Below are 17,618 nucleotides of genomic sequence, written 5' to 3' on the forward strand. Positions count from 1 at the left end.
GGTGTTTCAAACTATAACTATGACTTCCTACTTAAAAAATATAACTGATAGCATTAATAATTAGAACATTCCTTGCAGATTTTAAGAAGAATTTTACTCTGAATTATTAGAGACAAATTAAAAATGCACCAGTTCTGAAAAGGAATTAACCTCTCATTAACATGCCAAGAAGATAATATTTATCAGAAGCCAATTACATTTACATTTCTCAGGAACATTCATTTCAGACATTTCAGGTACAGAACAAAAAGCTCTATTGGGCTTTGATGACAGAGAAGACAAATTCAATTTTACCCTGACACCACCAGTAAGGGAAGGAGACCTCCTGCCACATCCTTTAGTGAACAAATGGAAAAACACGTACCAAACCACAGAGCATGCCATGCCTTTAACTGCTGTTCATTTTTATTGAGATCAAATTTAGTCCTTGTATTTGCTAATATTTCAGTTAGTAACACAATGTTTCTATGTAAACCATTTCAACAATAAAAAATATTAAAAGAGAAAAAAAGTCAACTTAAAAACAATGAATAAAATAAAAATTGCAGAAACCGTTAAAAAAAAAAAAAAAACATAAAACCACAACAGAAACAATTCTTAAAAGTTTTGGGATGAAACAGGTAAAAATCACTCCACAGAGCTTAACTTATTAAATGAACGTTCTTCTAAAACAAGCAGGCTTTACAACTCTGGCTACTGTTTCAGGCAGGAAGCAGCCCTAGCAGGTGGAGCCGGGGTGTAGGAAGTACAGCATGCAGTTACACACACAGACACCATCAAGAACCTGATGAACGTGCGGGTACCGCAAGGCTCACCGTATTCTCCTGCCTCTGTCGTAACTGTAAAGTCAGGTCACTCAGCATTTGACTGAGAGTTGCCCGCACAGCAGTGTTTATACTGCGCTGGTGACAGCTACATATGTATGTCTCAATGCACACCTGGTAAGAAACAAGATAGCAACACATATGCTCTGTAGACATCAGTTCATTACCAACATTCCGTGGAACTAGCCAGAGAAGATCAAACCCCTCTTAAGTAGAAAGTCAGCCTGATTTTGGACTAGTTATTGGCAAGTCCTAAAAATAGTTTTTTTTTATTGTAAGCCCTAGTGATACAACAGTTAAGCACTTGCTGCCAACCAAAAGGTTAGCTGTTAGAAGCCACACAGTAGCGCCACAGGAAAAAGACCTGCTTATCTGCTTCCATAAAGATCGCAGCCTAGGAAACTGGATGGGGCAGTTCTGCCGTATCACACAAGGTCACTAGGAGTTGAAAATGGACTTGATGGCACCTAACGACACAACATTATTTAAAATCACTGGGAATTTATTTTTAAGCACACAGTAAGATTAGTATTTCCCTAAAGTATTTCCCTTCTGATCATCACAGGAGAATGCAAATGAGTGACTTTTAGCTAGACCAAATAATTCTAGCTAGCACAAAGTCAGATGGCTAGAAATTAATCAGGAACAGGTCCACAGGGAAACAGGAAAAGAATTTATTACCTTCTGGGTTATGAAGTGAACCCCTGGGTGGCACAAATGGTTAGTGTGCTTGACAGCTAACGGAAAGCAACTCCCAGTCTGGCAGTTCGAGTTTAACCAGAGGCACCTTGGAAGGAAGACCTGACAATCTATTTCCAAAAAAATCTGCCACCGAAAACCCTATGGAGCACAGTTATACTCTGACACCATGGGTTTTTTTTTTTTTTTTTTTCATATGTATGTGAAAGCTGGACAACGAATAAGGAAGACAGAGGAAGAATTGATGCCTTTGAATTGTGGTGTTGGTGAAGAATACCAAAAATACCACGGGCCACCAGAAGAATGAAATCTGTCTTAGAGGAAGTACAGCTGGAATGCTCCTTGGAAGTGAGAACGGCCAGACTTCATCTTACCTACTTTGGTTGTGTTATCAGAAGACACCAGCCTCTGGAGAAGGAAATCGTGCTTGGTAAAGTAGAGGGTCGGGGAAAAAGGGGAGGACCCTCAGTGGCACGGATCGGCAGTGCCTGCAATGATGGGCTCAAGCACAGCCAGGATTGTGAAGGTGGCACAGGCCTGGGCAGTGTTTGGTTCTGTTGTGCACAGTGTCGCTATGAGTTGGTGCCGACTCAACAGCACCTCAAACAACAGTTCTTCTGGAATCTACAAGGATGGGCATGAAAATTAAGGCACGGTTTAAATTTGCCCTTTTCTACCTCTTACCATAAAATTTTATCCTTTCAATTTCACACCATATTTTAAAACAAACAAACAAACTCACTGCCATTGAGTCAGATCCGACTCACAGCAACCCCTCTTTGGGTTTCTGAGGCAGTATCACTATGGAAGTAGGTTGCCCAACCTTCCTTCTGAGGAGTGGCTGTGGGTTTGAACCTGGTCAACAGTCAAATGGCTTAGGCCCTATGCTACCAGCATATTTAGACACACAAAAAACAAAAAGGAATTCAATATACCTATTTTTCTAGGAATAACTCCAAGATCATCTATGGTGACAAGACAGTGTTCTCATTTAAATGGCAAATTTAATTTGATGACTGACAACTGAGTTGGGAGAGTGAGTCAATGTTATCCTTTGTTGTTACTAATTAAGCCAGTGAAGTTGTCTGCCAAGCCTCACTACAGTAACCTTTTCATAAAGTTAACTAGGTAAAATAGAATTTTTGAAAACTTAGTCTACCTTTATGAATATTTAATATTTCAAATAAAACTTAAGAGTGTAGTTAGAGTTGGTCTAGAATAATACATTTTGATAGCTAACAAATAAGAGCAAGTTTCAAAGTACTTTTCATCCTACTATTAGGGGCATGCCAATTTTAAATTCATTTTCTCAAATTATCATGAATTATAATGTTTTTAAGATGCAATTTGTATATTCTCACAAAGAAAATTGTGTTAATCCAGAATGGTTTTTATTTTCACATGTGATGAAATGGTCTATAAGCCTTGAAACTATATCTAAATGACTGCAGTGTTCTACTTTGATGAAACCAAATTCCCCCCAGTGTGATGAGGCACTGGTCCCATCATACCTCATAATTTAATAGTTCTTTTTAAATCTTATGTTTTTCCAAAAAATCTTTGTAACTGTTGATCTTGAAGATCTTTAAACTCTGCCACTATAAACTTAAGGTAGAATTTTAAGCCTTGAAAGCATTCAAGATGAAAGTAGCTTTATTTTTTAATTTATTATTGTGATCTGGGTGCAATTTGACAAAGCAGATTTATTTCACACTCAACGACTCATATACATTTTGTTTCCTGACACTGATTACAATCCCCACAGTGTAACATTTCTCCTTCCATCTCCTTCCCTGTGACCTTCTTACCTACACATTCCTGCCTGCCTAGCTTTCTTCGTGTGCAAATACTGCCCTTCTGATCTTCTATGGTTGTCTTTTCTAAGGAATGCATCTCCCTGTTGTAGTTCTTCAGCCCTAGGCCTGCCTATTGTTTGGTTGAGAGTTGAGCCACAACAGTAAGTCCAATTCCAGGCCTGAAGGGTGACTTAGGGCCACAGTCTTAGGGGTTTCACTAGTCTCTACCCAACCAGTAATCTGTGACTTTTTTATGTTTTCGAATTTTGTTCTGTACTTTTTCTCACATTCTACCCAGCTTCTCCAATTTGGAGAGTAACTATTTTCAGAATTGAACGATACACTAAACAGTATAAAATGTGGACACTTCAAATAATTCTCCTGAATACTGAGAGCCATGCTCACTACTGTTGTTGTTGTTATGTGCCCTTGAGTCGGATCTGACTCATAGCGACCCCTCCTCCTTGGGTTTCCAAGGCAGTATCACTATGGAAGTAGATTAACCTCCCTTTATTACATTAATCACTTTAGACTATGAAAGAAAGCCCATATGAGGAACTGGATTTTATATAACACCAACGATGCTGTAAACTGACAAGAACTTCCTCAACTACAAATGAACTTGCTGTAATTTTAATGTGTGCACTTTTTTTTTGTTTGTTTCAGTAATTAGTTGATAAGACTACTGGAACAGCATTGGAAATGACATTGCAGGAGTTATTTTATTCAGTGAAAAGATGAACATGTTCACTCTGCTAAAAAAAAGTATGACTCTATAAAGCTCATTCTGCTAATATTGTGCATATAAATACTAAATATGGCAAGAGGACATTCTGTTACATATAAAAATGACCATGTATTCAAAAACATCTCTGTTTGTAGGTATCCAGAAAGAAATGCTTTATCAGCTATTCTGACAACTTCTGAAAAAAAGTTTCTTAAGCACACTGTTTTATTTATCATTAAGGTTCACAGAACTGGGGCTTTCATTTAGCAACCCAACCACTGTATCAAGGTCAGTGATTTCTCATTATGTGAATGTTTTCCTTCCTCCATCTCAGCAAAGTGCTAAAATGACCACATTGAGTTAAGGAAGTTAAAAGAATACTAAATCCAAAGTCAGGCTGAGTTTCTGGGAAAGAGTGCATCAGTTTCTTCTTTTCATCTCACCAGTACCAGTTCTACCTCCCCAGGCCCTTTGCTTTGCAGTGAAGAATTGACATGCACAAAGCCTCAGTCCTGCACCTCTCCCGCAGGCTCAAAGGGCCAAGTCAAATACCTTCTGGCAAGCCACAGGCCCCTGATCACCGGGGAATGCACGAAGACACAGGGCAGTGAGGAGTTTCATAATGAACGTTTTGATCATTTCATGCATTTGTGGACATCCAGCTTTACAACATGCTAAACAAAACTGAGAGCAAAAACACAAATGGTTAATGAAGCAAAACAAACCCAAAAGCAGAAGAAAAAAGAGCAAGAAAACATAAGCCTGCAAGCCATAAATAAGCAATGAAAGCTGTACCCCACTGAATAAGTAGACTAATAAATAACTGTACTAGGTTAAGCCCAGGGTGGAATAAGTAAATCACTAAATATGAAGCATCACAGTGGAATATAGCAGACACTCAATAGCCATTGACCAAATGATCACATATTTTGAAGAAGCTTCCACAATGGAGATGTGTCTGCTTTTGCCAAGTATCTATTACCCCACTGTGCTGAACTGTGCATTTTACCTTCTCTTTCCTGTTTGAATGAGTTCAGTAGCACTGCTCTAATACAACATTGCATATTACTGAGTAATAAGTTCCGTAAGAGAAGAGCTAGCATGTTTATAGTAGGAAATTTTTTATGAAGATGAAAAATAATTTATTGTGGTATAAAACAGAAACTATAAGATAAGCTGCAGAAAAGCAGAAGAAATATCTTCTATGGTAGCATAGTGCCTAAGGCATCTGACTGCTAACCAGAAGGCAGTTCTAACCCACCAGCCACTGCTCGGAAGAAAGGTTGGGCAATCTACTTCCATAGTGATACTGCCTCGGAAACCCAAGGAGGGGGCGAGTCGACTTGACAGCAGTGATTTTGGTTTGGTTTATTGAGAAGACACATTTTTACCACATTAGAACCAAAAAAAAATTTGGTAATAACTTAACTCCAAACTCTATGATGCATCATGGTGGGAACATCATGGTGAGAACTCCATAGCCATGCAGTTTCCTTTCTGAAAGACACCTCCTTCCTGAGGGAGGTGAAGATCTGTAACAGGTAGGTTTGTGACAGAAAGAACTTCATTATATGGGTGCTGCTTAAGTCATTTTATTATTCCTGAGAAATTTGTGTGTAAGTTAAGTCTGATCACTATGCTTGATTAGGGAAATTTTCTGGTTTTCCTTTTTGACTTCAACTCCAAGGAAATTCTTAAAGATGCCAGGCACACAGGTATTCTGTCTTCCCCTTTCTCTTTCATGTTCTTCTTGGCTTAAGCTGGCATATTAAAACGCTGAAGACACCACAGCCCATCGATTCTTGCATCTTCACATATATAACCTTCCCCTTGGTGTACAAAGTCTACTGATATCCAGACTCTTCCCTATGAACCAACCCAGGAAGAAGTAAAGATAATCTCTGCATTGCTCTGTGTTTTCTAACCTCAGATAAGTTCTTCAAGAGCCATGTAAGATACAGTTGCAGGGAGATGTGGAAATTCCTTGCAAAAGGAGACTTAGCTTGCTCAGAGCCCATTTGTCAGGAAGCAGCCAAAGGATAGTCATCTCAGAGGAGTCACACTAGAGTCAATAAAGAGGCCACCCCACATAGAAGAAAAGAAAGGGCTTCAAGAGGGACAAGTGGGAAAGCTCTTCAGACTGGGATTTCCTCACTCTAGTCACCTCCGCTGGATTGAGAGAGGGCCCTGCTCCGTTGCCTGATTTTCGTGCAGGAGGTGAGGCTACTCCTCCCAATCTTACAGAGAATATAACAAGAAAGATGCTTCCAAGATAAATGGAGCAGGCCATCTCAGCACCCTTCTTTTCAATCATCTCTGGAGACAATGTGCTCTGTAACTGTAGAATTTTATTTGAGGGATATCTCAGAAATAAAGCTACCATGTCAGAATAATAAGTTTTTTTTTTTTTTTTTAAAGTATCATCTACTATTACAAGTGTTATAAGTCAGTCCAACTTAAAAAAAAAACAAAAAAACTTTAGTGACAATTGGAATTGACAATTGGTCAATTGTCACCAAATGAGAATCTTTGGTGGCAGATTTTGAGCCTCAACATTTGTTAATCTCTCCAGGTAACAAGTGAAACTATTACTCAATTAGATGGTGTGATGGTAACATCAGTTATGCTCTGTAATATGAACTGAGTGTAGCTATGTAAAGATTCCCAAGAAAGTGGCCTATTCCTAAAGGCATCTTGAATATATGGTAAGAAAAAAAGCAAAATGCATCATAACTTCTGCTTAATTTGTAAGAATACCATATAGCAATTATCTAACTAAATGCCCTGGTAAGAGTTTATGGTGGATAAGACTATAAATTTAATTTGGTTGCCAAAATTATTAAAGTAAGATTCTATTAACATTTTCTAAGATTTAAGGTAGCCAGCAAACAATATAGCATAGGGGTTAACAGCAGATATTTGAAACATAAAAAGTCTAAGTTTGAGTATCTAGTTGTAGAAGTTTAGGCAAGTAAATTAACTTCACTGTGCTTGGGCTCCTCATCTCATTTGGTTGTGGTAGAGATGATATATGTATGTAAAAGAGTGTGTATATAAAACACTGCTCAAATGACATGCCCCAAGGCTTAAACACTGATAGCTAAAGCACTTGGCTGCTAACCAAGAGGTCTTAGGTTTGAACCCACCAGCCACTCTGCGGAAGAAAGATGAGGCAGTCTGTGTCTGCAAAGATTTACAGCCTTGGAAACCCCATGAGCAGTTATACCCTGTCCTATAGAGTCGCCATGAGTAGGTATCAACTCAGTGGCAGTGGGTTTGGTTTGGTTTGGAACTGAGTGATAGAGGGGAACTGAGTGATAGAGCAATGGAAGGACAGAGGGAGTAAGGAAGGGAGGGAGAGACGGATTGTTGTTGTTGTAATATGCCGTCGAGTCGATTTCGACTCATAGCGACCCTCCTTGGGTTTCCGAGGCAGTATCACTACAGAAGTCGATTGCCTCATCTTCCTTTTGAGGAGTGGCTGGTAGGTTTGAACCGCCAGCCTTCTGGTTAGCAGTCAAATGCCTTAGGCACTATGCCACCAGAGCTCCTGAAAGATAGATAGATAGAATGAAAAAGGCAGGCTCCTAAAAGTATGAAAAAGGCAATGGTCTTTGAGACAGACTATGCTTGAACTTATTGATGTGGTATAGAGTCAAAGACTGGCAGTTTCTTATGAATCAATAAGATAAAATCAACAAATACAAATTTAAGAATTAGGTTTTCTTATTTTGAGATTTCTCAGTGGAGCTTCAAAGAGGTATAAGAACATGTCCCACATCTTTCTAATGGAAAGGCATCATTAACCATCTTCAAACTAACTTTACAGGGCTCTGGCTCTGGCTCCACATCTTCCTTTACTCTAAGACCTTGGCGATTTTTATTCCCACAGCTTTTTCCTATATTAAGGTAACTCAACAACTCTGCTGAGTTGTGCATAATACTAAAAGAAATCTTAGGTCCAGATGTCAACCATCTATACGGAATTTTAATAATTACTGTTCATGAAATTGAACAGAGAACATGTTGGATATTTCATAACTGTTCATCTTTTATTTATTAGTGATATTTCTTATTCCTCTTGCATCATGGAAGAACTTATTCTGAAAACCTTTCATTACTGCACAGTTTAATTAAGTGCCTTAGAGTGAGACACACAAACAAAGCCTGCCTTCTTATTTACATTTTGGGAGCTTAATGATCCTTCCATAGTTTCAGCAGTTACCTTAGGAAAACAATCTCATTTTTCATACTTAAGTACACATACCATTTCCTGATCAACAGGTTTCTGGGTAAACATTGTTCTTGAATAGTAGTCCCTGTACACCAGAGTGAAAAGTGAGAGAAGGCTGGATGCCTTCCCAACATTTCCATACAAGTTTTAAATATTTTTTCCAAACTGCTTCCCTAGTCATTTCAAAGTGACAATGTGAGAAAAGAGGAATTTTTTTTCTTAAAGTTAAAGACCTATTTTTATGAAAAGTCCACAAACAACCCAGAAAGCTTCCAGAAGTTAAGCGGTGTTTTTAGCTGAAATGTCCTCTTTTAAAATAGAGATGCAGATTTCCAAAAGCTAAATTAGCAGGTGGGAAGCACTTGAGAACTGGCAGGATCCTTTTCTAAGCAATTTCCAAGGTGAAAACCAAAAGGCTTTCTAAACAATTTTGCAAACTAATGGAAATATAAAATGGGGTCTGTATAAGAAATGTTTATTTCCATCTGATATATCTGAAGTAAACAATGGTTTCAAATAATGATTTACTGTTATCCTTTCCTAACTTACCTAGACATGATTAATCTAATAACTACTCATCTATATGCTTATAATTATAACATAAGTTAATGTCATGCTGTTCATATAAACAGAACTACTCCATGCTCATCTTATGCCAGATTATAGAAATATGATTGGACTGAAGGCATGTTCCTGATTATTTAAAGGCTGGCAGTGGACTTTTTTCGCATACATATCAGAAGAAACCATGGGACACTTCTATAGCCAATTTGACTGCAAAAGCATTTAAGAAATATTTTTGCCATATATCAAAACCAGCCCAACCCACTGCCATTGAGTTGATTTAGACTCACAGTGACCCTACAGGACAGAGTAGAACTGCCCCCATAGGGTTTCCAAGGCTGAAAATCCTTATGGAAGCAGATTGTCACATCTTTCTCCGGCAGAGTGGCTGGTAGGTTCAACCTCTTGGTTAGCAGCTAAATACTTAACCACTGTGACACCAGAGCTCCTTTGCCTGACAAATGGGAAGCGGAAAATGTGGAGATGACTGGGTGGGAAAAGAGGAAAGAGAAGATGAGGGGTATTAGGAAAACCAAAAGCTTTGACTTAGTGGAAGGATGCTGCTGCCGTGGGGCACACCATATTCTGGGACTGGGGACAGGTAGATTGGCATTGGCAGAGAGGAAGTAGTAAGGGTTCAAGGCTGCTTGTACTTGAGTTTGATGTCCACAGAGCCAGCAGAACATCCTCCAAGATGAGTTATATAGATATCCAGCAGTGGCAATGCTTCTCAAACTTTAATATGCATATGAATCACATGGTGTTGCGCTGTTAGGTGCCATCAAGTCGGTTCTGACTCACAGCTACCCTCTGTACAACACAATGAAACCCTGCCTGGTCCTGCGTCATCCTCAAAATCCTTGCTGTACTTGACCCCATTGTTACAGCCACTGTGTCAAGCTAGCTCGTTGAGGGCTTTTCCCTTTTTTGGTGATCCTACACATAACAACAACAACAACAACACTTTACTAAGCATGATATCCTTCTCCAGGATTGTCCTCCATGTTGTCCTTCTGACAACATGACCAAAGTAGGTGAGACGACGTCTGGCCATTCTTGCTTCCGAGGAACACTCTGGCTATACTTTTCCGGGACAGATCTGTTAGTTCTTTTAGAAGTCTATGGTACTTTCAGCATTCTTTGCCAACACCACAACTCAAAAGCATCGACTCTTCCTTTGGTCTTCCTAATTCATTGTCCAGCTTTCACATGCATATGAAGTGACTGAAAACACCACGGGTTGGGTTAGGCACACCTTAGTCTTCAAAGACACATCTCTGCTCTTCAGCACTGTAAAGAGGTCTTTTGCAGAAGATTTGCCCAGAGCAATACGTCGTCTGATTTCTTGACTGCTGCTTCCATTGGTGTTGATTGTGGAACCAAGTAATATGAAATCTTTGACAACCTCATTCTTTTCTCCATTTATTGTGATGTTGCTTATTGGTCCAGTTGTGAGGACTTTTGTTTTCTTTATGTTGAGGTGTAGTCATATTGCGGACTGTAGTCTTTCATCTTCACAAGTGAGTGCTTCAAGTCCTCTTCACTTTCAGCAAGCAAGGTCGTGTCGTCTGCATATCACAGGTTATTAATGAGTCTTCCTCCAATTCTGATGCCACATTCTTCTTCATATAGTCCAGCTTCTCGGATTATTTGCTCAGACTGAATAAGTATGGTGAAAGGATACAACCCTGATACACTCTCTTCCTGATTTTAAACCATGCAGTTGTTCATGAGGTTGTTCCGTTTGAATGACAGCTTCCTGGTCTATGTACAGGTTCCTCATGAGTACAATTAAGTGTTCTGGAATTCCCATTCTTCTCAATGTTATCCATAATTTGTTATGATCCACACAATTGAACATTTTTGCATAGTCAATGAAACACAAGTAAACATCTTTCCGGTATTCTTTGCTTTCAACCAAGATCCATCTGACATAAGCAATGATAACCCTAATTCTATATCCTCTTCTGAATCTAGCTTGCATTTCTGACAGTTCCCTGTCAATATACTGCTGCAACCATTTTTTAATTATCTTCAGCAAGATTTTACTTGTGTGTGATATTAATTTTTGGGATCACCTGGAGACCTTATTAAACTGGAGATTCTCATCTGTAGGTCTGGGCTGGAGCCTGAGACTTTATATTTCTAACAAGCTCTTAGGTAATGCTGATTTTCAAGTTGATGGGGACCACATTTTGCAGTACTAGTGCACAATAGCACTTTTTATAAGGTTTTATAACAAAGCTTAGTTTGAGGAACAGTAGCTATCAGAGCAGTTCTTCCCCTCTTACCCTGTATGGTAGGATCACTTAGGGAGTTTTTACCACATTTGGATGCTCAAGTACCAACAAGAGCAAAACAGAGTATGTGAGGCAAGTGATAGCACCTTTTTTTTTTTTTTTTAACATTCCCTTTTTCATGACACTTTAAGTCAAAGCTGTTACTGGAAGTAACACACTTTTCTATGGTGGTTTTTATTGACTTCTTTACCTTCATACTGATAATCTGTGGGGTAGCCTTTTACAACTAAGTACACTCAGAAGGCTGCAAGCAGAATAAGAGAGGGGCATAATCTTGTTCTTGTTCTCTTGGGAAGCTGCCCATCCTTTCAGGTCTCTGGTCAGATCAACATTAGTCAGATCAACATTCAGCAGAAACCTGGCCACTGACCATCATCATCAATCTGCAGCTTTGTAATAGCAGCTACATCTACATGTATTTGCTATGTAGCTGGACCTGCGCTAAAGCTTCACATGGATTCTATTTTCTCATCAAATCAGCACACCCACATTAAGAGAGAGTACTATTATCATTTCTTTTACAAAGAGCAAATATCATGTCCAGGGAGGTACCCAAGGCAACAAAGTTGGTTGGTGGGAGAGCTGGGATCCATTCCACGCAGGGACCCCAGTGCCTATTCCCTTTACCATCAAGCTCAAATGCTATGTACGCCATTCTTGGGCTGAGATTTTTTTTTCTCTTTTGTTTTAGTTTGATTGGTTTGGGTGGAGTACACTGTGTTCTGAAGTTCCTTCCTATCTGGGCAGTCCTGCTGAGTCTTTGTTCTGGCTTCCAGATGCCCACAGTGAACAATCTTGACCTGCATTCACTATGGCAGTGTGTGTCTGCTAACTCACTCAGGTTCTCTTACTGAAAACTGGATCCTGTGAGCATTGTAAGAAACCCCATGGAAGGTGGGCCTCCCCGGCAGTCTCCCCGCCCTGCTACCCCTGTGCTCCCTCCCCATCCTCTGCCCCATCAGCAGTGGCCCTGCCAGTGACAAGCAGCCTTTCCCTTCTCCTCGTTCAGATGGCAAAGTCCTGACAAGCATCTTCCATGCAACACTGTTCCCTGTTATTACCAAAAACTACTTTTGTCACTTTAAAAGTGAACTTGCAAATATCAAGAGCACCCATAAGTAATTCTTAAAATTGAATTAAAATTGGATACTGATAACCAATATATTTCTTTATATAAAAATATAAATGTGTTAAACATGTTCTTTCTGCCTATATCAATACATATTTGAAAACTGATTTATATTGTAGCAAATGATCGACTGGCTGCTACTTCATTGTTCTTGATGTTGTTGTTGTTGTTATGTGCCATTGAGTCAGCCCTGACTGTTCTTGATAGATGCAAAAAATTTTTCCTAACTTTCACTCTTTAATGCCACACAATACCATAAAAGCACACCTATCTTCTAGTGGAAGTATTACCCATGAAAGCTGATAGTTAGGCTTTCTCTCTTTCTCAGTAATCTCAGAAGGTTAAAAATCATTGCCTCTTTGTGATCTAAACATGCTCTCCTGCCAGAACATATGAATCCTGAAGATATTCTTTTCAAGAAGTGGAAGGAAAATCATTCTAAGCATATTAAAGTGCAGTTTTAGAATGTTGATGTTTCCAAAAGTCAAAGAGGCATACACCGGACATTTAAGTAGACAAGTTTTCTATTGGATGGATTCTTGGGAGTGCTACATGGCACACGCTACTCTAAGTTGCAGTGCAGATTGAAAAGAGAAGGTTTCTTAATTATGGTCACAAAATGCATTCGTCAGGGTTAAAGAGATGGGAATGGAGTTTAATCAATAAACATCTCTCCACATCTTACATTTGATCTCTTAAAAGCCATTTTTTAAAGTCAAATGCTTTTCAATTAATCTTGGGGAAAAAAAAAAAGACTGAGAAAGCGGCTCTTCTGGGTATAGCAGAGTAGGGGAACTGGTACTATTTCCATGGTTAAAGCCTCAAGTTAAGCACCCCAAGCACGCAGCAGTCTAAGACACACAGCACAGGACTAAGACGGTGGACAACACAGCATGCGTCCTACAAACCAAGTCCTTAGTGGAAATTCTCACAGTCATAATTGGAGCCAGGCTTGCCCCCTCTGCTGGGGCTTAGCTCCACCCCAATACTTATCCCAGCTAGAGGCAAAGCAGGTCTGAGGCAGGCAGCACAGACACAGAGCACAGAGGCTGGGGGCGGCGCAGGCCCTCACCTCTGCAATCTTCAGCACGGCACTCCCGTTCAGATCAAACGTGGGGGTGTAGGTGATGCAGAGCAAAACCTGCAATGAACAGATGGGGAGGAAAGTTAAAAACAAGGGGTTACATTTTAGAAATGAATTTTCTCCACATATTTTCTGAGTCTTGTTTTTATTATTCGTTTATTTCTCGCTTTGTCTAATGTGGTTTTTCTATCTCACCCATTGCTAACTAATTAGTAACCACACATGGCTAATAAAATAGAGACTAGACTTCAAAACATAAAGGCTGTTAGCTTCTCCCTATCCCAGAGCCACCACAAGACTGGCCAGAAACATCGTTCTTCAACAACATCTGGAGGTCCTTTCATAGCAGTGAAAACCAAAAAATGATAGTAATAATTTTTTAAAAAGTACAAAAGAAAAAAAAAAAAAAGCAACTGAAACATAGAATGAATAACTAATTTACCCAAGGTCACACAGCTAACAACTTAAGAGTGTTGATATTTGAACCCAACACTGCAAGTCTTCCTAAATCCAAACTTCATCATAATGTCTGGTTCCTGGGCCCTTCCCAAATCTACACAGGATCAGAAATTCTTTTAAGGGCACTTCTCCTTCCTATTAAGGAGCCCTGGTGGTGCAGTGCCTAAAGCATTTGACTGCTAACCAGAAGGTTGGAGGTTCAAACCCACCAGCTGCTCTGTGGAAGGAAAATGGGGCAATCCACTTCCATAAAGATTTAGCACCTTGGAAACACAATGTGGTCGCTATGAGTCAGATCGACTCAATGTTAGTGGGTTTGGTTTGGGTTTTCCTTCTTTCAGTTTCTCCAGAAGGCTGCATGGGGTTTATTTATTTTCCAGTCCCAGGTTCCTCTTCTTTCTCAAGACACACAGACAGTAGAAGTCCCTGTCTGGTGCAAATGATTAACATGCTCTGCCGCTAAGCAAAAGATGGCAGGTTTGAAACTACTCAGAGGTGCTTCCGAGGAATGGCAGGCTGAGTTTAAAAAATCTGCCACTGAAAACCCTGTGGAGCACAGTTCCACTCTGACACACATGGGATTGCTCTGAATGGGAACTGACTAGACAGCCATTGGTTTTTATAGACAATGGGTCGATGACATTTGCACACTCTTTAAGGACCATTAAAAATTTCACTTTCTACTTGCAAAGCCATTAGGGAACAGATCGATAAAAGCCTATGGCATTTGAAGAATTGCTTCTACTTTGGTAGATAAGAGGCCAGACTCTCCCCTTCTCGGTTTGGCTTTTCTGACATTGTAACTTTTCTCACAAGCAGTCCCAAACATGAATGTGTTGAGTATCTGCTTCTTGATCCCAAACTCAACAGTCATGCCCTACCTGTAGCTCTGCCTGCTGGTGCCAGCTCTCTAAGCATTTCTCTGATGTCTAAGGCACTTGACTGCTAACCAGAAGGCTGGCAGTTCAAACCCACCAGACACTCCCCGGAAGGAAGGTTGGGCAATCTACTTCCATAGTGATACTGCCTTGGCAACCCAAGGAGGGGTCGCTATGGGTTGGATCCGATTCCACGGCAATGGTTGTGTTACATGGTTGCCTGAAACCCTCTGTCCTTGGATCCTTTTATGCTTACTTCTCACACGGTTGATATCTATCTTTTAGGTCTCAACTCAAATGTCACCTTCAGAGAGGCTTCACTGGTCACCTTCTTTGAAATGGCCGATCACATCTCCTTGTTTCATTTACTTCAGAGCAGTCTCATTAGCTATTTGTTTGCTTAATACTTATTCATAATCTCCTCATTAGAATACAAGATCCATTTGCCTCTGGAAGGCCCTTGGAGGTTTCTCATATGCTTTCTTACTTTTATTTATTTATTTATTTATTTACATTATACCGCTTCCTTTCTTGAGTTATTGTTTGTTGTTGTTATTTTTTTAAGTTGTTCACCGTGAGGGAAGGGGTGGGAGAGTAGGAGAGTATGGCTGCTGGTAGTGGTGGTCTATGGAGGTGGAGAAGGTCCATCTTGGCTCTTATATTTTTCAATTAAAACTTAAAAAAAAATTTTGCTATGGTAAATATATGACATAAAATTTGCCATTTTAAGCATTTTTGTGTGCACAATTCACTGGCATTAACTACATTCAACATGCTGTTCAATCACCAAAACCAAACCCAAACCCACTGCCATAGAGACAATTCTAACTCATATTGACCCTCACTGGGTTTCCAATGTGATAAATATTTATGGAAGTAGATTGCCCCATCGTCCTTCTGTGGAGTAGCTGGTGGGAACTGCCTTTGAACTACCAACCTTCTGTTTAGCAATCAAATGCCTTAGGCACTGTACCACCAGAGCTCCTCGTTCAATCACTATTATTATTTATTTCCAAAAGTCTTTATCACCCCAAATGGAAACTTGATATCCCCATTCTCCCTTCCCTCCAACCCCTGGTAACAACTAATCTACTTTCTGTCTCTATGCATTTTGGTTCTTGGTTTAAGTATTCACAATAAAACTGGCTACTGACAACACTTCACAATATTAAAATAATGACGGCAAGAATTTTTCCAAACTGGTTAATTATGAACATTATTTACAGGACTGACAACCAAATTCCTATGTTCTAACACTCAATGCATTCTTGTAAGGTAGGTGTAGAAAGAAGTTTCCCAAAACCAATCACATTTTCTGTGAGGAAGAGAGCCTTTTTTGGCTGCAGTGGCTGGAGATAGTGAGGGCAGTACCTACAGCAAAGCCCTTGTGAAGGGCCTTGGGTTGGGAGTACTGGGAATCAAGACTTTCGGGGGGACAGAGGAAGCCCAGCAAATAGAGAAGGAGGCCTCACAGCTATGGTCTCTAGGAGGCGAGGATCCCTACACCTACCCTCCCACCCAATGGTGACCAGAGTTCAAAAGATCCTTGAAGAAAGGTTGCCACACCTAATGTTTGGCCACCAATATTAAAAAACCTATTGAGCTATATGGGGTGAGGAGAGACTAAACTACGATCAACAACAAAATGAAAGAGAAGCACATTACTGAAGTTAGCTAGCTCCTTAAATTCATACACACTTGGTGGTGTGGAAAGCACAGCAGGTTTAAATTACAGGCTGACGGTTGTATGGCCCCCTGTGACTTGCAGATATATAAAGGGCACAGTGTCTAGCTGAGATGATGTGTCAGACAGAAATGACTTATCATAAAGGATAAATGGGAAAACTGTAATGTTCCCAGTGCCTCACAAGCATTAATTCACTGGATTAAAACACAGACTAGGTGTAGGAAATTTAGAGCAACAGCAAATTAATTTAAGATGTTTCACTTCCATTGCATAATGAGGGCAAAGAGTTTAGATTAACATTCTGAGCACATTTGTTTTAGGGGAAAATGAGCACCCAAACACTGAGGGCAATTCTATTAAAAATACATCCCTCACAGTATCATCAAACCATATTGACTACATTATCACTGAACAGCAGGACCTTGAGTAATAGGCAGAGTCTAGTAATCTAGTTTGCTGGCACTGTCCCCATAAAACAAGCTAAGAGGAGAATAGGGAAAACAGGGGCAAAGCCTTCTACAAAAAGGAAACATCATTATAATGCCTTACAAAAATTCCAATAGCTAAACAAACAATAACCAGAGGCTGCCATGTACAAAAAGCAACACCTCAACTTAAAATGTGTACAGAAACCCTGGGTAAAAAGGAGAAGTAAAGGTGAGTTAGCTGTTTATTATAAGAATCAGGCATTGCTAAGAATCTGGAAAAAAGGTATGTCCAGGCAAAAAGGAATATACCCATGACCATATATGAGGTTGGTAGTCAATGTTTCTACATACATATTTGTATGTGCTGTAAGAATGTCCAAGTATATAATAGAGCTAACAAGAGGCAAAGTTAAAATAACTTCTTGGCCACAGCCAACCACCCTGAGGGAGCAAGTAGTTAGACCTGTGGGCTTGGGACCATGGTCCCAGGGGACATCAAGCTCAATTGGCATAATATACTACACAAAAACATTGTTCTACATTCTACTTTGGTGAGTAGTGACTAGGGTCTTAAAAACTTGCAAGTGGAAGGAGTTCCGGCAAGATGGTGGACTAGGCACAAGGACTGCACAGACGCTCTTCAACAAAGAAAAGGGAAACCAATTAACACAGACATAGAAGATAATCTTGGACCCCTGAGACTTGAAGGGAAGGGTACAAAAGTGGACTAAACCCCAACTAGCAGAAGAATTTGCGTGAAAATACCAAAAAAGGAGACACACGGAGCTGCAGTCTGGCAGCGGACTGAG

The 17,618-nt window shown here is 39.9% G+C and overlaps 1 protein-coding gene across 1 annotated transcript in view; it reads right to left on the reverse strand.

The window, feature by feature from the left end:
* ARFGEF3 (ARFGEF family member 3) overlaps positions 1 to 17,618 on the reverse strand; it is a 232,027-nt gene that overhangs the window by 118,577 nt on the left and 95,832 nt on the right. The window contains exons 5-6 of the mRNA XM_007946301.2: positions 13,346 to 13,414; positions 816 to 938 (exon numbers count right to left, since the gene is read on the reverse strand). Coding sequence (XP_007944492.1) covers positions 816 to 938; positions 13,346 to 13,414 — 192 coding nt within the window. The remainder of the gene's footprint in view (positions 1 to 815; positions 939 to 13,345; positions 13,415 to 17,618) is intronic.

This window comes from Orycteropus afer, unplaced genomic scaffold (assembly GCF_000298275.1).
Source record: "Orycteropus afer afer isolate SDZICR_OR568_19922 unplaced genomic scaffold, OryAfe1.0 scaffold00155, whole genome shotgun sequence".
NCBI classification, from domain to species: Eukaryota; Metazoa; Chordata; class Mammalia; order Tubulidentata; family Orycteropodidae; genus Orycteropus; species Orycteropus afer.